This window comes from Ranitomeya imitator, chromosome 1 (assembly GCF_032444005.1).
Source record: "Ranitomeya imitator isolate aRanImi1 chromosome 1, aRanImi1.pri, whole genome shotgun sequence".
Classification (NCBI taxonomy): Eukaryota; Metazoa; Chordata; class Amphibia; order Anura; family Dendrobatidae; genus Ranitomeya; species Ranitomeya imitator.
Window position 1 is genome coordinate 614,165,147 of NC_091282.1, and position 25,057 is coordinate 614,190,203.

Genomic DNA, 25,057 nt, shown 5'->3' on the forward strand with positions numbered 1-25,057 from the left:
CACCTAACAATTAATGTGTGAATGGACTATAGAAAGTGCATGTGCATAGAGGCAGATATATTCTGCTCTATTGAAAGCCAAATGGCTCTGATGCAACATCTCTCAATTGTGCATGAAAATGAATAGATGTAGATGAATTTTTTTTTTACCTGTGGGTGTTAACGTTGTTACGTTTCCAGGGCTGTGTCCAGTGTCCAGTGACCGGCTGTGCTGCCCTCAGCCCCAACGCACGTTTCGTATTATACTTCCTACTTCCTCAGAGGCATGAGGAAGTAGAATACGAAATGTGCATTGGGGCTGAGGGCAGCACAGCCGGACGCTGGACACAGCTCTGGAAACATGGCAACGTTAGCACCAACAGGGAAAAAAAAAATTCACCTACATCTATTCACTTTCATGCACATTAAGAGATGTTACATCAGAGCCACTTGGCTTTCAATTGAGCAGAATATATCTGCCTCTATGCACATACACTTTCTATAGTCCATTCACACATTAATTGTTAGGTGTCTTGAGACCTGTAGTAGACAAATTTAACCGTGTTTCTGGATAACAACCAATTGGAATTGTCCTGTTGTGTGGTCCCTCACATATGAGACACCGGTTCTTTATATTTTAAATTTTAAATGTGTGTATTTCAATAAGTGGAATTAATAAAATATAACTTTTTATATTACCTAGTTGAGTGGTGAATTGTATGGTCCCTTAGTTCTCTCGTTTTCACAGGGAATATAATAGAGAGGCTATTTATACCCTAAATAGTGTAGTTTGAGGCTTGAGAGAGAGAGTTATCCCATCTCTTGCTGTTACATAGCCCAGATAATAACTCTAGTGGATAAAGTGCAGACCATCACAAAAGTGAGCAATTTTGGAAATCGTTGGTTAATATCTCGGGTTCATACCAAATTTTTCACCCATAGCTGTGCCCTTGGAAGACTTTACTAAGGGAAACAAAAGGCCATGGCGCTGAGGGCTGCAGAGTCTATCCTCATTGCCCACCCATCTGGCTTATACTTGATTTCATGAAGGGGTTACTGGTCTAGGCTGACGCTTCTGATGTGGGATTGTTTAGAACACTTGCCCCTGACGAAGCCACCTTGTGTGGCGATACGCGTTGGGCTGCATAGCCCCATGGACTCTTTGGCACTTCTATTTATGGGATTGATTGGTGGTTTGACTGGAGACATCTCTGCCGTATCTGGGGATCTTTTTACCTGACATAGAGGAGTATGGTGTTCTTTGTCTTATATAGACCTTGGCTGGGACAACCTTGATGGGCGTTTCGTGGTCTATTAGGATCCCTTTCGCTACCTCTTTGAGCTTTCTATATTAGGGGGTAACTGCACCTTATATTGTTTATATATTGGGTACTATTCCTCCATATTTTAGAGGACTTGGTCATGGTGTTTACCCTTTAATGGTATGATTATGTTGCTGTACAATCATGTAACTTATTTTAGCTGTATGTGATTTAAGTAACAATAGGGGTATTATGCCTTTGTACTTACATTAACTGAATTCATGCTAACTGAATTTTTTGTACAATCTGCCCAGTAATAATTGTGTGCATTATAGGTTCCCCTTTGTTTTTTCATTGAGGTTTTTTTCCCCCTTTTTTCTCCTTTTTTCCCCTTCTCAGGTGCCAAAATACTTATGGTCTGTGGGGTGTGCATTTTTCCCTTTGTCATTGTGGGCATTTGTTTTGCCTTTTAATTGTTTTTAATATATTTATGCTTCCTCATGTGTTCTCTAATAACATTTATATATTTGGTATTTTCCGTTCTTGTCCCTTTGATCTCCGTTACAACATGCCTTTTCTATTGTTTGGTTTCTGATGTGGGATTGGATACAGTCCTTCTGCAGAAGGTTGGGGGAGAAGAATGCTCTCTCCTACGTTTCAGCAGGAAACATACATTCCAAATATAAATGATATCATTGTAGCAATCGGGTGTTCCTGGAATCACTCGGGAAAATTTGTTGGCAACATCTCAGGTGTGCTACAGCCCATTCCCCTCCTACGTGGATGAATATGGCCAAGGAAAAAGACACCAGAGTGAGGAGGTCATTACTCCTGTCATGAAATTTTGAATGTTTGGTTTTGCAACTAAAAAGGAGATGCTGAGTGCAGGAGTCCCAATTTTTCTGTGGACATGACTTCTGCTCAGTTGAAAACTTAGGTTAGTTTGCAGTTCAGATGTTCATTTTTCACATGCTTTTATCTGTGTTTTCACAGAACATGTAGTTATTATTATATATGTGGCTGTTCACATTTCACAGTCTCCGACTGTGTTGTATCCCGATTTGTCTACCGGTATGTTGCAAATAACCCGGGGTATACATGTGTGGTATATATGTGCATATAGGGAACTCAGAGGTTGTCCACCATTTTTATTTTGCTAGTAATTTCCATGATTCAGTCCTTTTTTGGCTGTAGGAGGCATGGTGTTCCTCAGATATTACCATATTGGTGGGGATGTCCTGGATTGAGCCCATAAATGCCTTCCTGAGGTCTCCTCAGTTGCTTCTTTAGAGTTAGAGTGTCCTCCGGTGGTGTCTACTGCTGTGTGGGTCCTGTATGTATGGAATAGACTTGCTTTAATGTCACTTGGAATCAGTTGTTACGTTTTCAGCAGTGCCAAGCTCAGTCCTCTAGGCTGCGGAACGATGTCTGCATCTCCTCGTACAGCTGGGCATAGTCGGCTTTGATCTTGGTCTCTCCATCTTTCACTGGATCCTAAGAAGATATAACGATAATGAAGATACTGATTAGGTAGGCGTTAAATAAAAGTTCACACCCCAGGGGCCACCTCCTGGTGGTGCTGCCATGCCCTCCACACATAGTAATTAGATATAAGCGAACCTTACAAGATTTGGTTCGGATTCAGCAAACAGACCATTGTTCACCAAACAGTTCATCAAATGTATCCAAACCTTGTTGAATTCAAAGGGAGGCAAAAGCATAGACAGCAAATTCAAGGGTGGCAAAAAGCTGAGCAAAAATCTCAAATTAGGGGCAGACACCAGGAAAAGTGGCATCAATTGACCCAAAGTAGAAATTTTATAATGGTGTAGCAGTCAGACATGGGCTATACATGCGACAGGGTCTGAGCCAGCATTTACAGCTTGGAATTGACCTGATACCTCATGCAACACGTCCAATTTTTTTTTTATTCTAGCCACACTCAGATGGCAAAAACATCAATTTCATACAGTACTATTGGTAGAAAAATGTAAGGAAAGTAACACAGGTAGTTGACAGAAAGTGATTGCAGGCCTGCCAGTCTGGAAGCCCTGCTTAACACAGGCAACCCACCAGATGGAGACCCAACTTGAAGTCTCCACACTTCAAAAAATAATTGTCAAACAGCACTAAAGTGGCATCAGTTTCCAAAGAGTAGAAACAGTATGATAGGCCTCTGACACACCTTCCACAACAGGCAACCCACCAGATGGAGACCCAACTTGGATTCTCCACAATTAAAAAACAATTGTCACACACCACTAAAGTGGCATCAATTACCACAGAGTAGAAACAGTATAATTGGCCTCAGTCATACCTTCCACAACAGGAAACCCACCAGATGAAGTTCCAACTTGGAGAATCCATATTTAAAAAAATAATTGTCACACAGCACTAAAGTGGCATCAATTTCCACAGAGTAGAAACCGTATTATAGACCTCTGACACACCTTCTACTGCAGGAAACCCACCAGATGGAGACCCAACTTGGAGCCTCCACATTTAAAAAAAACTGTTTGTAACGTCAGCAGCAGTAGCAACAGCAGGCACAGAAGACACTACAAAGATGGCACAAACTTAAATAATGCAAGATCAATATATGACACTAAAAATGACACCATCGCCTAGTCTGCCCAGTCTGCGACTGGGGTGCAAAAGTTATTGGAGATCCATGACTTGTTAGTTTTGATGATGAAGATAGGAGGTGTACACTTTCAGGGGATAGCCAGATGCGCTTATTCGTCAGGACACCATCAGCAGCGCTGATGACACGTTCTGAAAAACGCTGGCTGCAAGGCATGACAAAACCTCAAGGCGTGTCAAGCAAGCTCAGGCCACTCTTCTGTTGTTGTAGACCAAAATGCAAATGGGTCCAAACCCCCCTAATGGCATTGATATTAAGCCTCAGACACTCCTGCACCATCCTCTCAAGTCGTTCACAACATGTCAGACAGTATTCTGTTCTGCTGGTGCACAGGCTGGTCTAAAAAATTTATTAAATGTCTCACAGAAATTGCTATGCTAGTTACACTGCTACTGCTGTTATTTTTTGCCAAGACACCTTCACGTTCCGGGGTTGGACGTCTAGAACTGGGATGCACACTGTGTGCCTCAAGGCTGTCTTGGGGAAAACCACTCTTAAGATTGTCTACAAAAGTGTTTCGATACTCCATGCATGCATCCCTTTCCAGGGGAAGAAGCATCTGGCTAAATTTACTCTTGACCATGGATCAAACAGAGTGGCAACCCAGTAGTCAGCACTATTTTTAACCCTAAGGATATGGGCATCGTGTTAAACACAGTGCAGCAAGAAGGCGCTCATGTGTATTGCGGTTTCATGAGGTCCAAGTCCATGCTGTGTTGGTGTCGGGGTAACACTCAAGGTTGCTTCCTCAGTCCTCTCCCGCCAACCATGGATAACAGAGAGCAGATAATTATCCTCTTTATCTCCTGACTGTTGCATGTCCATCACCTCATCCTCCTCCATTTGTTCCTTGGATCTTGCATCTTCACTAACAGTTTGTCTGGTACTGTGAGCTCCCCTTCATAGCTGTAAGCCACCCTCCCATGGCACCCTCCTGTGTGATGACAGTCTGGAAATTTGAAATCTTGTTATCCCTTCTGCATCCTCCTCTGCTTCCAACTCTTCCTCTAGAACGATCACCACCTCACGCGACTATTCAAAGCCAGCTTTAGCATGTAGGTGACCGGAATAGTGATGCTGATGATGGCATTGTCAGCGCTATCTTAGTAGCCATTTCAAAACTGTGCAGAAGGGTGCAGAGGTCCTTCACCTGTGCCCACTCTGCAAGCGTGATTTGCACCATGTCTGGACTTCGTTGGCCCAGGCTTTGCAAAAGGACATTCTGCATCAGGGCTTGTTACTGCTGCCACAGCCGCTGCAATATGTGCAGAGTGGAATTCCACCGTGTCGGAACATCGCTAATCAAACGATTATCCGGTAGGCCGAAAGACCTCTGTAGTGATGCAAGTCAATGTCCTGTGGGGTGGGATCATCGAAAGTGAGTACTCTGCGACCGTGCTTTTTGCAGCAGATCATCTAGGCCGGGATAGTGACATAGAAATTGCTGTACCACTAGGTTGAGGACGTGAGCCATGCACGTGTGTGAAGTTGCCATGGCATAGGGCCGCCACCTGGTTTGCACCGGTATCACACATGGCCTTCCCTAGCTCCAGGTTTAGTGGAGACAGCCATTGTTCTAACTCGGCCTGGATTCCTGTCCAGATCTCTTGAGCTGTGTGACGGCGATATTAATTTTAACACTGCCTGATTGCGGTGAGCCATGACTGTGCAGTACGGAGGTGGGAAAGATTCTATCTGCACTGTTGGAACGTATGTCTGATTAAGGGAGAGGTTTAGGGGACATGTGGAGGCCCTAGAGGAGGTAGAATAGGCAGAAGCAGTGGAGGAAGTGTTAATTACAGAGATTTGTCCGGCAAGCTTTGAGGATTCCAAGACTTGTGGATCAGAAAAAAGACAGCCTGCCCCACAGCCACCATAGTCACCCACTGCCCAGTCAGTGAGATGTAACGCCCCTGCCCAGGTGTCAGTGGTGAAATGCACCCAGGCAGACATAGATTTTTTTCACGGAATGGGTGATATTGTCGGCGACATGCTGGTGTAGAGCAGGCACAGCTTTCTTAGAAAAGTAATGGCGACTGGGCAACTGGCACTGGGGAACTGCGACAGCCATCAACTTTCTGAAACTATCTGTATCCACCAGGCAAAAAGGCAGCATTCCTGTGGCCAACAGATTGGAGATGGTGGAGTTCAAGCTCTTAGCTTTGCCATGTGTAGAATGAAACATTCTTTTACATCACCATAACTGCTGGACCGAGGGCTGGCTGCCTTGCTGAGAGAAGGTGGAGTACAGGGAACAGGACAAACTGCTGGACTGTGAGTGAGGTGCAGGTGGAGATCTTATGGTGGATTGAGAAAGATGTGTTGTGCTAGGTGACACAAAAGCAGCAGTCATGTCTACTTCTGTAACAGCTGACTGGCTCCCTCCCCGAGTGTGGTGGGTAAATAATTGTAGTTTCTGTGGCCGGAGACCTGTGTGAGAAGACTTGAAATGGTGATGGAGGAGGAAGAAGCATCAGATGGGGTTGATGGGACAGTCGGTGGTTGGTGAGGCCTGCTAGTCTGCATTTTAGGGCAGTGATAGCCCATACTAAGGCATGTTGATCGTGCATGTGTCGGATCATGCATGTAGTTGTCAAATTATTGCAATTGTTGCCACTACTGAGTTTATTTTTTGCAAATTTGACAGATAACGTGTGTTGGGTCATCCTTTGCGGTCTCAAAAAATAGCCAGGCTAGGTAACTGTTGCCGGCACTGCAACTGCACAGTCGTGACTAGTGTTGAGCGATACCGTCCGATACTTGAAAGTATCGGTATCGGATAGTATCGGCCGATACCCGAAAAATATCGGATATCGCCGATACCGATATCCGATACCAATACAAGTCAATGGGACATCAAGTATCGGAAGGTATTCTCATGGTTCCCAGGGTCTGAAGGAGAGGAAACTCTCCTTCAGGCCCTGGGATCCATAGGGAGGTGTAAAATAAAGAATAAAAATAAAAAATATTGATATATTTACCTCTCCGGCGGCCCCTGAACTCAGCGCGGGTAACCGGCAGGCTTCGTTGTTCAAAATCAGCGCTATTAGGACCTGAGAAACACGTCCCGGCTTCTGATTGGTCGCGGGCCGCCCATGTGACCGCCACGCGACCAATCACAAGCCGCGACGTCACCGCAAGCTATTAGCGCGCTCATTTTTGAAAAATGAGCGCGTTAATGACTTTCAAAGACATAGCGGCTTGTGATTGGTCGCGGCCACGCGACCAATCACAAGCCGCGACGTCACCGCAAGCTATTAACGCGCTCATTTTTAAAAATGAGCGCGTTAATGGCTTTCAAAGACATAGCGGGTTGTGATTGGTCGCGGCCGCGACCAATCACAAGCCGCCACGTCACCGCAAGCTATTGACGCGCTCATTTTTAAAAATGAGCGCGTTAATGGCTTTGAAAGACATAGCGGCTTGTGATTGGTCGCGTGGCCGCGACCAATCACAAGCCGCGACGTCACCGCAAGCTATTGACGCGCTCATTTTTAAAAATGAGCGCGTTAATGGCTTTGAAAGACATAGCGGCTTGTGATTGGTCGCGTGGCCGCGACCAATCACAAGCCGCGACGTCACCGCAAGCTATTGACGCGCTCATTTTTAAAAATGAGCGCGTTAATGGCTTTGAAAGACATAGCGGCTTGTGATTGGTCGCGTGGCCGCGACCAATCACAAGCCGCGACGTCACCGCAAGCTATTGACGCGCTCATTTTTAAAAATGAGCGCGTCAATAGCTTGCGGTGACGTCGCGGCTTGTGATTGGTCGCAGCCGCGACCAATCACAACCCGCTACGTCTTTGAAATCCATTAACGCGCTCATTTTTAAAAATGAGCGCGTTAATAGCTTGCGGTGACGTCGCGGCTTGTGATTGGTCGCGGCCGCGACCAATCACAACCCGCTACGTCTTTGAAAGCCATTAACGCGCTCATTTTTAAAAATGAGCGCGTTAATAGCTTGCGGTGACGTCGCGGCTTGTGATTGGTCGCGTGGCCGCGACCAATCACAAGCCGCTACGTCTTTGAAAGTCATTAACGCGCTCATTTTTCAAAAATGAGCGCGCTAATAGCTTGCGGTGACGTCGCGGCTTGTGATTGGTCGCGTGGCCGCGACCAATCACAAGCCGCTACGTCTTTGAAAGTCATTAACGCGCTCATTTTTCAAAAATGAGCGCGCTAATAGCTTGCGGTGACGTCGCGGCTTGTGATTGGTCGCGTGGCGGTCACATGGGCGGCCCGCGACCAATCAGAAGCCGGGACGTGTTTCTCAGGTCCTAAAAGCGCTGATTTTGAACAACGAAGCCTGCCGGTTACCCGCGGACTCACCAGGGGCCGCCGGAGAGGTAAATATATCAATATTTTTTATTTTAATTCTTTATTTTACACATCTCTATGTATCCGATACCGATACCCGATACCACAAAAGTATCGGATCTCGGTATCGGAATTCCGATACCGCAAGTATCGGCCGATACCCGATACTTGCGGTATCGGAATGCTCAACACTAGTCGTGACTGGTGCTGGCCACAGCCAGAGTTGGGGCTGAGGATGCAGTGATTATTGTGGATGCATCGCTTCGTGTTTTTGTGGGAAGCTGCAATGTAACCTTCTCATCTTCCTCCTCCTCCACCTCCTCTCCTGAGCTACTCAGCTGAGTACCTCTGGGTTCACACCAAGTGGAATCTACAACCTCATCACCATCCTCTCTGTGCAGACCCTCGAACGCTGATGGCCAGTGACAGAGTTGGGGCTGTGGATGCATTGCTTGTCGTGGTTGCATAATGCTGTGTCTGAGAAGCCCCAACATAACCTCCTCATCTTCCTCCTCCTCCTCTGCTGAGCTACTCAAATGCATTGACTCTGGGTTTACATCAGATGTGATCTACTACCTCACTGTCATCCTCTCTGTTCTCCCACTCCTCACCCTGAGTCACCCTCCTCCTCTTCCTGCCTTGACACCACAGTACAGTCTGTGTGTGCCCCTGGTATCTGAGTCTCATCAGAATCACCTCCACCATTGGTTGTAAACGTCTGGTGACAAGGATCTGAATTCTGCTCGGACCTTACTTTGTCCAGCCCCGGATCCAACATCAAAAAATGTTGGGCATCGGTGCAAATGCTTTCCTCCTCTGGATTCTGTGAATCTTTAGAGCGGATCTCTGATGCCCATGGAATAGAATGTGTTAACAGCACTGCAGAATAGCCCCTCTGTCATTCCCCACAGTGAGTTTGGCGTTTGGAAATTTTTGACGTGGGGGGAATCAACGGTGATTGAGGTGCCACCTTTGAGGATTGTACTGTATGTGATGTTAAGGTGGAGGAAGAGGAGAAAAGGCCACTTGATGCAGCACTTGCCATCCACTGTAGCACATGCTCTTTCTGGCTCTCATCTACAAGGTGTACCGTTGTGCGGCTTCCCAAGAAAGGGGGTCGAGTAGCCTGACCAGTAACAGATCTTGTCTGTGGTCTTTGGATAGGACGAGACGGTGTTTGTTCAGTTGAGCTTTCCTTAACATTAACACCTAATCCACATACATGCCGAACATCAAGCCTATTCCCCCTTACACCACAACCTCGCTTTTTCGCATTCATGTTATAAGTAGACTTCCCCTCTTGTAACCTGCTGTTTCACAACCTTAGGCCCACAGCTGTCAGTCACCTGTCACTAAATGAACAATCGCTATTTATTTTCTTAAATAGTGTGCCTGAACAGCGCTGTTATACCTAACAATTTAGGTACCTCCTGAGACTGCAACATAATTTTTGAACAGTCTACTTTGATACTGGAAGATCAATTCCACACAGGACAGGATCCTACCTATTTCACTGACAACTTCACTTTCAGAACCAGCACTAGCGCAGGAGCGACCTCTCTGCAGTGTGACACTGAACAAATGGCACCAGCAAAACAAGATATCCGCTTTTTATACAGCCAATGACATGTGACTTTGGCAGCCAGTCACTCCTGTAACCTCTTCACACGCTCCTCTAACCTCTCCACAACCCCTCCCGTCATCAAACACGTCCCCACCCCCCGCCATGACCCTCGCTCATCGTACAGCACCACTATCCTAACTAAAGTAATTACAAGAGCATTAGTGGAAATGCGATGATTTACCGAACTGTGACCGAATTTTGTCGACTTTGAGTAAAAAATGCTCGTGAAAGTGAACACAAATCCGAATGTGCTACGTTCGTGACGAATTTGAGACTGGTGAATGTTTTCAGAACACGTTCACTCATCTCTAATTGTAAAGTCATCTGTTCCATCTCCACCCCAAATGTTACAAATGCCCTAAAAATATTTGCAGAGAATTGGCCACAAATAATTTTCATCCCTATCATCTGTGGATTGTGTCTTAAGGAAGCTATAGACCTCTAGTGTCATCTACTGGAAGTAGCAATCCTAAAAGTCAGTGTATAATGAGCCTTTCCACATGACTTAGGATAAATGTCAAACCAGGATCTTAATTTGCTGACATAGGTTTTGGGGTGTTGCCCCTCCTCAGTGCAAAGCAGGAGGTCTGATTTGGCTCTATGAGAGCCTTCTGACTGGGGTCTAAGGGGTAAGAGTTCAAGTCCCCTTCCTCCATGAAGAGGCAATTTGCATATTTAATTTCCAAGAAGAGCATTGCATGGCCTATAAGTTTATTTACCATCCCCGTTTAGGCATGTCACTCTCAACAAGGAGAAGTAGTACGACTGTGGAAGATTGAGACCTCCAGAAGTGATTGGTCAACACTAGTGTTGAGCATTCCGATACCCAAGTATCGGCCGATACTTGCGGTATCGGAATTCCGATACCGAGATCCGATACTTTTGTGATATCGGGTATCGGTATCGGATCAATAGGGATGTGTAAAATAAAGAATTAAAATAAAAAATATTGATATGCTCACCTCTCCGGCGGCCCCTGGACATTAAGGAATTAAGGACCTGCGAATGACGTCGCGGCTTCTGATTGGTCGCGTGCCGGTCACATGGGCGGCACGCGACCAATCAGAAGCCGCGACGTCATTCTCATTCACTAAACTCCTAATTCTAGGAATTGAGGACCTGCGAATGACGTCACGGCTTCTGATTGGTCGCGTGCCGGTCACATGGGCGGCACGCGACCAATCAGAAGCCGGGACGTCATTCGCAGGTCCTAAAGGCGCGCATTTTAAACAAAGAAGCCTCCCGGTTAGCAGCGTGATGTCCAGGGGCCGCCGGAGAGGTGAGCATATCAATATTTTTTATTTTAATTCTTTATTTTACACATCCCTATGGATCCCAGGGCCTGAAGGAGAGTTTCCTCTCCTTCAGACCCTGGGAACCATGAGAATACCTTCCGATACTTGATGTCCGATTGACTTGTATTGGTATCGGATATCGGTATCGGCGATATCCGATATTTTTCGGGTATCGGCCGATACTATCCGATACCGATACTTTCAAGTATCGGACGGTATCGCTCAACACTAGTCAACACTTTTGTCTTCCTTCAGCTCTGACCTTCATTTTATAATATGCAAATTGCCTCTTCAGAGAGAAAGAGGACTTAAACTCTATAGCGCCACCTGTTGGAAGTAGCGATCCTACAAGTCACAATCAACCCTTTAACGAGTCATGCAATATGACTTAGGATAAAAGCCAAATTAGTATCTCAATTCGCAGACACGGTGTTTCGGGCTGTTGGTCCTCGTCAGTGCGAAGCATGAGAACTAATTTTGGCTAGATGAGAGGCTCTGGGGTCTAAGGGGTGGCACTATAGAGTTTAAGTCCTCTTTCTTTCTGAAGAGGCAATTTGCATACTTCATTTTATAGTGATTTTTATATCTTCTGAGGTTTCCTAGAAGCTTGCTTAGCTGCTGATTATTTGTCCAGTAATAGAAAGTCAGAGTAGGTGCACTTCAAGTAGACTTTTGATTCATAGAATAAATTCATTAAAAGTGGTTTATTTGTCAACATATTTCAGAGTCAAATCCAACTCCTTCCTCAGGACAACCATATGTAAAAACTATTGGACTATTTGTCCAGCACTTACCTTGAACTTCATGGAGCTGAGCTTGTACAGAATATCTCCTAGGTTCTCTCGAATGAGGGCCCACGTGATTTTATTTTCCGCCTGGGCTGTGGCTTCTACAGCATGTCGGGCCATGTCATAGAAGGCGATCATATTCTGTAACATTCCTACCGTCTTGTAGAAGGGGCAAAACCTGGGGAGAATGGATATTCCAAATATCATTAAAGGATAGCTTGCTGGGGGTTCTATGGCTGGTTCCCCAACATTCTGAGATTGTAACTCTAAAGCCCTTTCCCTAAAGCAAAAGATGCATGCATTCTTGGCCTCCACTTGATTCATCATGCGTAGGACTGCCAAGAACTGTACTCAGCTAATTCCGTCAGTCCCAAAGACAATTATTGGATCGGACCCTGATAATTCAACCTCTGCTGTATTCAGGATCACTGGGAGCACCAGCAGTCAGATTGTCCTGTGATCAACATGTTACCTCCTATCTGGTGGCAAGGAACATATTTATTTTTGGGGAATAATTCCTTAATATTGTGTGGAGGCACTATTTCCATGGTGGGGGCATAGAGTGTGTAATATTACCGTGTGGAGGCACAGGGGGCTCTACGGCACTTTGCGTGGGTGTAGCGCTATGTGGTTTGTGCTGTAAAAATGATAAACAGGTTTGTGTGATCAACAGACATGGGGCGAGGATTGAAGATGTTGTCATGGCGGTCTGGGCCACATGAAAAAGGAAAGGAAAAGGAATAACCCCAATCCAAGAGAACGTCACCAGTGGATTTATCTTTGACTGCAGGTAACATCTACATTATTTGTACTTAGTTATTAGTTTATTATCTGTGGTGTCACACATACCTCCCAACTTTTGAGTGCCAGCGCAAATTTTGGCCACTCCCCTTGCCTTACACGGATCCACGCCCATTTACCATTGTTTTCTACTCTGGCAGGAGGAGATGTCAGAAGGTTGGTGGCAGTGAGGGACCTTCAGCAGATGCCTGAGAATGCATGGCGTAATTGCAAATACGGGACTGTTCACTGTATCCTGGACAGTTGGGACTAGAGATGAGCGGATGGATTCACAGGTCTCTGGTCCAGCGTCCAGGTCGGTGCTAACTGGCGGTTGGATGGGAGACAGTGAATCTCTTACTTTCTGTTGTCCCCAGCGGCTTTTGATTAGCTAGAGCAAAAAAATGCACCGAAACCACAGAGCTCAGCTGTGTCTTTAGACCACGGGAGGCGCAGTTTTCATGAAATCACATCCACTTTGCTTGGACAGTTCAACACTGCAGAATTTCTGTGCAAAAAAAAGCAGCAGGAAATACGCAGCATTTACGCTAAATGTGAATATGGTCTAAGGGTATATGCACAAGGTGCAGATATGCCTGCGGTTGTACAGTACTATGTAAACCTATGGAAAACCAAATCCACTGTGCCCATGGTGAACAATATCATGCGGAAATGCTAAACTCCTAAACCCTTTATCCAATTTTAATGTGGATACCCTCAAATGAAAGCTGAAATTCTGATCTTCAACTGCATCTGAATTGTTTTGTTTAAAATTCATTGTGGTAATGTCTATAACCAAAATTAGAAAAATGTTGTCTCTGTCCAAATATATATGGACCTAACTGTATGTCCCCAGGGCTTCCCAATAAGGTAGATGGTGATGGTGTGAGGTGCAGTCAATAACGAGGACACAAGGTTGCAGTCTATTTACCTCTTTACTGAAGACTTCAGGATCCGCAATCTAGAGCACGCTTAACAGGGCTATCTGAGACCGGCCGGTCCGATGGGCACTTCCAGAATTCCCTTTGCAGGTGGAAATCGTTGCCTACCAATAGCGCCTGTGTGTTGTAGTGCTACCCTGCTGAGCATTCGGAATAGTCCTCACAACTTCTGTTCTCATTCTTTCGTTCTGTCTAATGTGTTCCAGATGTTTCTAGTTCAACGTCCCCCAGGTATGTTAAGGCTAGGACGCACCCGTATGACGGGAAGGCCTGGAGGTCTTCCGGGACCCTAGAGACGCCCCTCTCCCACTGTTGCCCCCTATGTCTTCATAGGTGTTTAGGTGAGACAGCCAACCTATAATTAACTGTCCTGCGGAGTTTGAAGTAAGGCGTAGAGTCAGTTACTCCCTCGGTGTTCCGGCCACCGGCTACGCACCTCAGTAGGATGTTGCCTCGGTCTCACGGCACGACTCCTACTGGCTCTCCTTTGTGCTTGATCTTGTTTCTCACTGTCTCACAATATCCTTCGCTTCGTGTCTCTTTCTTAGGATACCGCCGCGGGGTTTGCAGGCGCGGTTCCGTAACGTTCTGTTCTGGTCGCTAGGTGCCTGCCAGGTTCCCACACCTGACAGGGACCCCCCTGTGTCTTCTCCCTGCAACACCCCCTGCCACGGGATGTTGCCTGAATCCAACCCAGTCAGCTTCTGACTAACTTTCTATCCAACCCCTAGTTTTACCAGTGTGAGGAGGGGCCCAATAAATAAAGCCTTTTGCTCCCCCTAGTGGCTGGAGTGTGAAGTGTAATGTGTGCTGGTGATACCTGGTCAGTGGAATTCCTTCAGTGCCATCAGACGTACCATCACTCCCCTTAGTGGCAGAGTGTCATACTGCAACGACCAGATCTCTGGGGCGCTGCACTCCCCCCCAGTTAAATCCAGTACTCCTGGACTGGGAAGAAGAACAACAATACAATTCAGCAAAAGACATACAAAATTTTGAAATGCTTAAATCAAGTAAATAAAACAATGCTTCCCTTTATGGGAGGTGAGGACACTTGAACGTTACAAACAAAACAAGATTAAATATTTTTAAATAACATTATGACTATAAATAACTCTTTTCACCCAACCGGGTATTCTACTCAGTGCAAATTCTGAACAATAAGTTAACTTTTCCTTTAAGGGCGTATAAGCTGAACCCACTAAAGGCCTACTATAAAATACTATAAAATAACTCAACTTGTCTTTCCTTTTTAGCTTCACCAATGCAGGACCGCCTAGCTCCTGGGTCGGGCCTACTGTCATTGTCTCTCTTTCAGCAGCCAACTATCGTTCTACAGTTCTCAGGAGGACTCTCTCTCTAACCCCAGAAGCATTACCTTCGCAAAGTCTTCTTTCTGTGTAAAACCAGTAGGGAGCACCTTTAAGAAGGTGCAAACTATATACAAAGCAGTTTTGGAATCATTCACTGTTCATGATCCGACAGTCTTTGGAAACAATGATGAACAAACAAAAAGAAGAGGGATCCCAGGTAAACAAACGGACCCCTTTAAGAGTTAACCCTGGACGGGTTTAAAGCAGCAAACAGGAAACAGTTAAATAACTATGTACATTTGTCGGGGTTTCGAGGTTTAGTGCTGTAACTCAGGGGGTAGCCCAGCTGGATACTGCCGGCTACCAGGTGCCACATAAGGCGCTCCCTCACTCCAGATGGGGGTCTTATGGCTTTGCATATCTCTTTTCTCATCCGATGCGGTATCAATGTCACTAATCGGTTTTTCAGGTATAACCAGGGTTCGAATGTCAATTTTGGTAGTAGGTTCAGTAGCGGCAATAATGCCCACTGTGGTAGTAGTATTAGGATTTGTCAGTTCAGAGTTAGTCTTAGTCATGGCAGCAGGTGGCACTGCTACGGAGCTTATCAGTAGGTCTTCTGTCACTGGGGCAGGGTCGTTTTTCATACCTGCTTCAGATGCGGTCCCTCCGGTGCTGGCCTGCTCCGTCTCCGCTGGGATCTGGAACGCTGACTGCGGGGCCTTGCGCTGTGGCGTCGTCATCTCTGTTTGCAGTATCTCGCTTTTCAGCAGGGCCTTGCTTTCTGGCTTCGGAACGCTGGAACTTCTTTCTTGCTCCGGACCAGATGAGGCTGCCGACAGACGTCTGGTGACGATCTCCTTCTACCCGGCCTCAGTGCTCAGCTGCGTCCGCCGGAGTCGATCGCTGAGCTCGTCCACTCCAGCCTGCAGGAAGTCGGGGCCAACAGGTGAGGCCTGACCGCGGTATCTCTCTGGGTAGCTGGGGGAGTCCTCTGCTCCGACCCCACGCTCTGATCCCGGTCGGCTGGCCATGGCGTCTCCCACGTGGTTCACTTCTTCTCCCTCCTTGTCCTTTTCCCGCTCTCTCCTTCGTGGGCGGTTTCGCTTCCTTTGTCTCCGCCCTCCTCTGAGGATCAGGAGGCGGATCTCGGCCGCTGACGGGCACGTCCTCAAGGCACAGAAATATTTAGACTGGGCGGCCATTGTCGTTCGCACTCTTCAGCTTGTCCACGCCCACTTCCACGCCCTTCTTCTCCTGCGCTCCTCGTGGCGCGGCAATGGCGGCGGTTTTTGCGGGAATCTTGGCGGCAAATTGCAATACACAGTCTTTGCAATAAATCACAGTCCAAACACGTTTCAATCACAGTTCCAAGGCACACATGACCTGATTCTCAGGCTTAAGTACGATCCTGTTCGTGACGCCAAGTTGGAGCGCCCCCAGACACAGGGCCACGCGTTCTCGGTACCGGGCCTCTCTGGTTCGGTTCTGGAGCTGTCACAGTGGCTATAACCAGTCCGTGACCCTGCTAAGGGGCGTCCAATAAAGGTGGTATAGTCTGTCAGGGGTTCGTGACGCCACCTGTGGTGTTCGGTCAGGGTGACCGACGCTGCTGTGGGGTCCGCTGGGGTGATGGAATGGCAGCTGGATGGTATACCTTCCCACAGGTGAAGTATGTCTCCAGGGCTTCCCAGTAAGGTAGATGGTGATGGTGTGAGGTGCAGTCAATAACGAGGACACAAGGTTGCAGTCTCTTTATCTCTTTACTGAAGACTTCAGGATCCGCAATCCAGAGCACGCTTAACAGGGCTATCTGAAACCGGCCGGTCCGATGGGCACTTCCAGAATTCCCTTTGCAGGTGGAAATCGTTGCCTACCAATAGCGCCTGTGTGTTGTAGTGCTACCCTGCTGAGCATTCGGAATAGTCCTCACAACTTCTGTTCTCATTCTTTCGTTCTTTCTAATGTGTTCCAGATGTTTCTAGTTCAACGTCCCCCAGGTATGTTATGGCTAGGACGCACCCGTATGACGGGAAGGCCTGGAGGTCTTCCGGGACCCTAGAGACGCCCCTCTCCCACTGTTGCCCCCTATGTCTTCATAGGTGTTTAGGTGAGACAGCCAACCTATAATTAACTGTCCTGTGGAGTTTGAAGTAAGGCGTAGAGTCAGTTACTCCCTCGGTGTTCCGGCCACCGGCTACGTGCCTCAGTAGGATGTTGCCTCGGTCTCACGGCATGACTCCTACTGGCTCTCCTTTGTGCTTGATCTCGTTTCTTACTGTCTCACAATATCCTTCGCTTCGTGTCTCTTTCTTAGGATACTGCCGCGGGGTGTGCAGGCGCGGTTCTGTAACGTTCTGTTCTGGTCGCTAGGTGCCTGCCAGGTTTCCACGCCTGACAGGGACCCCCCTGTGTCTTCTCCCTGCAACACCCCCTGCCACGGGATGTTGCCTGAACCCAACCCAGTCAGCTTCTGACTAACTTTCTATCCAACCCCTAGTTTTACCAGTGTGAGGAGGGGCCCAATAAATAAAGCCTTTTGCTCCCCCTAGTGGCTGGAGTGTGAAGTGTAATGTGTGCTGGTGATACCTGGTCAGTGGAATTCCTTCAGTGCCATCAGACGTACCATCACTCCCCTTAATGGCAGAGTGTCATACTGCAACGACCAGATCTCTGGGGCGCTGCATATGTATAGATCCCTGATAAAATCAGTGCGAATTCCACGATAGCCCAAGACTACCAGTCTTGTTTTATTACAGGTTCACTGGAGGCCTTGCTCTGATAGCGTATGATCTTGGGGTGCAGGTTACAGAACGAAAGGAACAGAACTATTAAATTTTATATTTAATCGTTTTTTTGGGACCAGGACTACAGGTGAAACCCACACACTTTTGGAACTTTGGATCACACCCAGGCATAACATTTCATATATCATTGCCTTTATGTCTCTTTGCACCTCTAGGGAGACATGGAAAGTGGATTGCCAGACTAAGGGGTGACTTCCTGTGTTCACCTGGTGGATGACTAGCTGTTTCCTCCCTGGTACAATTTTGAAGATGGTCAAGTAAGGACGGAAAACCACCCGCAGCTGTGATCTCTAATCCATGGATAGCTAAAGGTTGAATTCCATGTCCTCGATAGCATGTCTGTCCCGGGCTACTGCCAGCAAATCCACTAGGACTTCTGTCTCGCCTTCATCGGGAAAGCTACACACAGGAAAGGCACAAGGTTCCCTGTCATGATGAGCTTTCATTATTGTCGTGATAATGTAAAATGCCATGGTCTGAGAGATTGTTGCGCGTGTGACCATGGTCCTAAACAGTCGACCTCCCTTCTTTCTCCCCCCACTGCATTTGCTGGTATAGATACACTATGTAACTTGAGACTAGTGTGTGAGCAGTGTGTGGCTTTTAAACTGCAGACAACCAACCCTGTAGGGCCACTCATTCCCTCCTCCCCTTGGGCTTGGAATGCCTTTGTTTCCAGACTCTTAGAACATAAATAATCAAGAGCAGTGCATATCATCACTCAGCCCATTTAGGGATGTCACAAGCCCAGAAGGATAAGTTACTACACTGAGCCCAGCATTCATTCTTGCCTAGGACCTTAATCCAGGAAGACCCTTTGTCATGCATTGTGATGTCTGGATCCTCAACCAGCATGGTTAGCCTGCAAAGACTTAAACAAAATGTGAGTGTGTAATCTTCTATTTTAATCCTTATTTTATTTGTAGTTGCAATGTACATACAGTATGATTGTCTCCTGTATAATATATTTTTAATATTTTTGTAAATACTGCCTATCTTTTACGGAGTGAAATATATAATTTTACTAGCTTGTCTCTTCTGCTCTATACGAACTGTGTCCTCTGAGGTGAATTACGCTACTGATTTGAGTAGGCTCTGGACCCATTAACCTTTGGTGCAATCGGAGCTGGTGGTGGCGTACCTTGTCCTGTGCAATCGGGCATCTCTGCAGCGACCGGCGACATTGTTAATTATTGTTCCCGCCTGAGTGGGAGTAGTTATATCGCCCTTGCTGCAGTGAGCCCAATAGCCAGTTCATAGCAGGCAGCCTTTCTGGCGACTAATTACCCTAGGTGAAGTACCTAATCTGACCTGAGGGTAAGGGGGCGCCAGAGAGCTGCAAGTTCCAAACCGGAACTGGGAAGTCGGATATAGATAAATCCCCTTCAGAAGGAACCAGGGGCAATCAAACAACCTCGCTTCGTGACAAATTGGTGAGTAGTGGGGACTATACAGATATCCTCTCCAGGATCCTTGACATACCGTTGAGATCCGTGACATAGTGTTAGTGTTGGCTGCACGGTGTGCACCGTGACAATCATGTTGACATGGAAGGCTTTCTTCTTCTGCCTCTTCCTGGTGTGGTCAATTTACATCATTGAGGCCCTGATGCACGAGGTACTTTCCCAGGCACCTCAAGCTTGTTCTGGGTCATTGGCACTAGGTCCCACACCTTCTTAGGCTAGGGTCACATTGCGTTAGTGCAACCCGTTTAGCACTAGCGGGTTGCGCTAACGCAATGTGTTTACTGTGGCCGCGTCCCGGGGTCGCGGTAACGTCCCCGCTCTCGCAGATCCCCGATCTGCGAGAGCGGGGAACGGACCGCGGGCGCGCCTCGGACGCTGCAAGCAGCGTCCGCGGCGCGCCAGGAAACACCGGCGCGTCGCTAGCGCGTGCCGAACACGGCACGCGCTAGTGCTGTCCGTTCCCATTGCCGTGAATGGGCGCGCTAACGGACGCGTTGCACGGCGTTAATTTTGCCGTGCAACGCTGTCCGTTAAGCGCGTTCCCATAACGCAATGGGAACCCAGTCTTACACACTGGGTCTGCACCATATTCTCTCCACGTCATTGCCTGCATTTTGTCACGGAGCCGCATGTCATACTCTATGATGGACATTTCAGGGGTGCTCAGTTCCCCTTCCCAGGATTCTATTACCAGACCCAGGGGCCCCCGGACTTGTCTGCCAAACAGGAGCTCAAAGAGGGAAAACTTTGTTGAGGCCTGTGGCACCTCTCTGTAGACAAACAGCAGGTGTGGGAGGTACCGCTCTCAGTCACGCCCCTGGGATTAAACCAGCAGTTTAAAGATATGCTTAAGTGTACCATTGAATCATTCACACAAACCATTAGTCTCTGGGTGATACAGACTCGATTCCGGGTGCTGCACTCGCATTTTCTGACAGAGGGCTTCCATGAACCTAGATATGAACTGAGTTCCCTGGTTCGTAAGGATCTACTGGGAAATCCTTCTTACGAAAAAAGGGCCAAAAAGGCATCTGCCACCTTATCGGTTCTAATTGAGGACATAGCTTCCTACTACCTCAGGGTACTGCGCAGCACAGTCTCCGACAGTAAGGATGAACTGTTTTCCAGAGCTGCTGGGGATGGCCAGCAGGCCAAAGGTGTCCACAATAATCCTCTATCACCGTCAAAGGGATCAGGGAAGCAATGGGCGCAGGTCCGGACTTCCCTACTCTTTGACATCTGACAGACGAGCCACAGTAGTTGGCAACATCTGTCCCCATTTTGGGCCAATAGATGTGGTGTGACAGCTGGACCTTGGTTTTACAGAGCTCCAAGTGTCCAGCTAGTGGAATCTCATTCACGACAAGCAACATCTCCTCCCTAAACTGATAGGGTTCGACCAGCTGTCTTTCCCTCATCCACTCCTGTTGAGGGTTACATGGAATTGTTTCCCAATACAACCTCCTCTTGTCCCAGAATACCCTTTCCTTATCGGACTCGGAGATTGGCTTCTCTGTGAGGTCCCTTAATGTCTCTAGACTAGACCATGCAAATTGCCTCTTCAGAGACTTGAACTCTATAGCACCACCTATTGGAAGTAGAGATCCTACAAGTCACAATCAACCCTTTAACGTGTCTTGCAATATGACTTGGGATAAGAGCCAAATCAGTATCTCAATTCTAGACTGACATTTGAGCGCAGAGCTGCCTTGGAACTCCTGGCTAAAGGGAGCCAGAAGCAAAGTTAAGTCATCAACTTCACTGGAACCGTCTGGGACCTGCTCTGGGTCCACAACTGGTTCTGTTATCCCTCTGGATGATGAGGGCCTGGAAGGAAGCACGTCACTTGCATTCTTAGCACTCTGACTGCGGGTGACAGCAGCTATGCAGGCTGTCTCCCTAGGGGATAACAACCCTTCCCCATCAGCCTGACCTGCTGTGGGTACCACTTTCCCATCCTCCCCAACACCTTAGGAGATGTGTCAGTCATGGGCAGATTCATGATCTCTATGCCTGTTCCCATCTCCCTTAACACTCATGCTGGCTCCTTTTAGGGGATCCTCAGCAACATCACCTGCTGCATTACATGGCAGAGTTCCCCTGTACTACAACACATATTATCACCATGCATCATGTCATCATTCACAAAATCAACATCTGAAACATCGGAATTACAATATCTGGGAAGGCTGTCAGGAATGTATTGGGCAACCAACCCTCCCAAATCAGATTTCAAAAGAACATTTGTGGGGAGGTTCTCAGACACCCCGACTTCCCTTAACCCCCTCCCCGCATCCCAGTCTAGGAAAACCTGGGCCATTGGCAAAAGTCAGTGAACACCCCCAATCCTGGTGACAGTCAGGGTTTTCCCAGGGATAAGTTCTTCAGGGGACACAAACTCGGGGCGGAAAAGGATTTATCCGGCTTTGGTGTCCTTGAGCCCCATAGTGACGGTACCAACCATGGTAACTGATAGCAAGTTTTCACAGACCCTCTCAACCTCTCCCCCTCAAAAAGAACAGTCATGTGTATGGGGTTCTTCTCCTGCCACTGATGTCAGGTGAGGCTGATGTGACCAATTCAATTGCATGTATAGCACCAGTGGGAGTCAGATACAGGCTGGGTGCAGAAAGAAGGCCTCTGAAGGCGGGCTCATAGGGGCACTGGGGGTGGTTGTTGGCTTACCACCTTTTCAGCTGAAGACAGCTGACTTCTGCACTTCAGGTGTATGGTTGGCCTCATAGGTATCTCTGATCTACGCGGCCTTGGTGGGCTCCTTTGGCTCCTGGTCCAGCACGAACTGATGCACCTCCACCAGGCAAAGATGAAAGAACTGGACTTTCACCTTCAGGTCCTTGAAGGTGGTGACTGACAGTCCTTGGATCCTCTGTTCAAAGTTAGTTCTGAGCCCGCTGAAGGGTCTGGAACTTTATGCGGCACACCTCTGGTATTAGCTGGTACATTTTTGTAAGGTCCTGTTTGATGGCCTCATAGTCTCCATCTTGGTCTCAAGGATGAGAAGCAAACACCTCCAGAGCTTTTGCTCTGAGCCCTGGGGTTAAATATCGGGCCCACTGGTCCTCAGGTGGCAACTGGTATTGCCTGCAGGCTTCTTCAAACCCCCGCAGAAAGATGCCCAAGTCCCCGTCCTTGTCCATTTCAGGAAAATGCTCATGACAGGGTTTAAAGAGGTTAGCATTGCTAGACTCACTGCTCGATGAGGAAGATCTCTGGATCTTGGCTATCTCTAGCTGGCACTGACACTTGGCTTGGGCCTGTCGCTCTCACTCAGCTCGTTCCTGGAATGTCAGAATCATCTGCAGTCGTGCCTCGCGATCATCTGAGTTGAGTTTCTGCAAAGCCATCTGCAGGTGGTGGTCCACACTACCCTGGTTGCGGGTATGGCTGGCATTCACAAGCATGACCTCTGCAGCAGCATCACCTACATCTTGGCTGGCCTGCCATTCATCAGTTCTTAGGTGACTGACTGGCTCTGCATCACCTTGCAACAGTTCAGCAATCATTTGGTGCTTGGTTTTACCCGTGGGGGTCAATCTGTCTCATTGTACAGATGGAAATATGAGTATCCTTGGTCTGCTGGTTATACCAGGGCAGAAGAGAATTCTGGTTCTGGCAGCGTATGGCTTCAGGGTGTGGGTTACAGAACATATGGAACAGAACTATTAAATTTTATTTACAAATCTGATTCCAACAAATTGAATATATGCATATACCACTGATACAGATACTGCAAACTCCACAATAGCCCAAGACCACTCCCTGCCACCACTACTCATGTTTTATTACAGGCTGAATAGAGGCATGTTCTGGTAGCGTACGGTTTCAGGGTACAGAACATATGGAACAGAACGATTACATTTTATGTTTAATTCAAAACATTAGGCAGTGTTTATAAAAAAATATACAAATATTTTACAACGGAGACAAAATAATACAGCATATACAATTACATAAAATAAAACAGGATTAACAAAATAACTTACTAGGCCATTCACAGAGGTGATTCAGTTTAGAGGATGGAAGCAATCAGATTTAAAACGTCTGGTAAACGGGAAGAAGCCTATGCCGGTATGTATCTTCATGATTGAACACAGATCATAATTTGTCTTGACCTTTTATCAGCCCCTGAGTTACACCCACACACCTCCCTGTTATGACCTCACATGGGCCTGGTTGTGGGATGTCATCAGCCCTCCAGGATTTTATGAAATTCCCAACTTATGCAATATCTTCACTCCTGATGATCGCAAAAGTCCAACATCACCGCCACATTTTTTAATGAGATTTTACCTTCCGCAGAGACCAAATATGACATGGCTGTTGTCAGTGATCTGCCCACTATTGATTTGTGGCTTACAGGCAAGAGTCAGTTATGACAAAATATGCATCTTCTTCCCTGATTCATCCTGAAGCTGAAAATGTATGTCCGATCACTATCGAATCTATACAATCACCAATATTCATAATTTTCTGGGCAGGCTATTGTGGATATAATATAAGATATAATACTTCCCTTGAGGGACAAAGCTTTGCAGGATGTACATTATGGAAAGACACTAAATATCCTGCCTTAATTACCTGTCCAATCATCATTGTCGCTGCTCTGGCACAGTCTGTTACTTCAAAAAGGAGGTGACTGCATTTTAATTAGGATTGTCACTATTCAACTATACGCACTTTCCTACTTTTTTATGTCCACTGTACCATCCTATTTCTAAGTGACTCAAACTGTCAGCTATTTTTTTTTCCTTACTTGAAATCTATGCGAGAGGGGAGGAGGGAAAAGGGTCAATGGGTCACAAGTGGCTTCAGAGATCTTAATAATTTCTATGATATCATTTACGATATGAAGGCCACTCCTATATATTACACGGAATGGAGGCATCTTATACATTACACACAATGGAGGCCTATTGTATATTACAAGGGTTGGAAGCCTCTCCTATATTACACATGATGGCGGCCTCTCGTATATATTCCAATGGATTGAGGTCTCTCCTATATTAGAATGGATGGAGGCCTGTCCTATATTAAACAGGATTGAGGCTTCTCCTATTTTACTCATGATGAAATCCTCTCATATATTACACGGGATGGAGGCCTCTCCTATATTACATGGGATGGGGCCTCTCCTATATTACACGGGATGGAGGCCTCTCCTGTATTACATGAGATGAAGGCCTCTCCTATATTACACAGGACGGAGGCCTCGCCTATATTACATGGGATGGAGGCCTCTCTTATATTACATGAGATGGAGGCCTCTCCTGTATTAGACTGGATGGAGGCCTCTTCTATATTACACAGAATGGAGGCCTCCCACATTTTACTTATGATGGCGGCCTCTCCTTTCCTACATTACACAGGATGTAGGCCTCTCCTATATTACAGGGGATGGAGGACTCTCTTATGTTACACGGCGTTGGAGGCCTTTCCTACATTATACAGGATGGATGTATATTTCACAGAATGGAGGCCTGTCTATATCACAAGCAGAATATTAAGCTGTTCTATTGTATCTAATACTTATTTCATGTAATATAATGCAATTTAATTATGTAAAAAATCATGCAATGTGATTTTCTGGATTTTATGTTTAGATTCTGTCTCTCACAGGTGAAGTATATCTATTATGATTATTATTATTCTTATTATTTATTATTATAGCGCCATTTATTCCATGGCGCTTTACATGTGAGGAGGGGTATATATAATAAAAACAAGTACAATAACCTTAAACAATACAGGTCACAACTGGTACAGGAGGAGAGAGGACCCTGCCAGCAAGGGCTGACAATCTACAAGGGATGGGTGAGGATAT

General features: G+C 46.8%; 1 protein-coding gene across 1 annotated transcript in view; it reads right to left on the reverse strand.

Moving 5' to 3' along the window:
* Window positions 1–2,373: 2,373 nt before the first annotated feature.
* LOC138637554 (V-type proton ATPase catalytic subunit A-like) overlaps window positions 2,374–25,057 on the reverse strand; it is a 138,662-nt gene continuing 115,978 nt past the window's right edge. The window contains exons 14-15 of the mRNA XM_069726343.1: window positions 11,915–12,086; window positions 2,374–2,734 (exon numbers count right to left, since the gene is read on the reverse strand). Coding sequence (XP_069582444.1) covers window positions 2,642–2,734; window positions 11,915–12,086 — 265 coding nt within the window. The 3' untranslated portion in view covers window positions 2,374–2,641. The remainder of the gene's footprint in view (window positions 2,735–11,914; window positions 12,087–25,057) is intronic.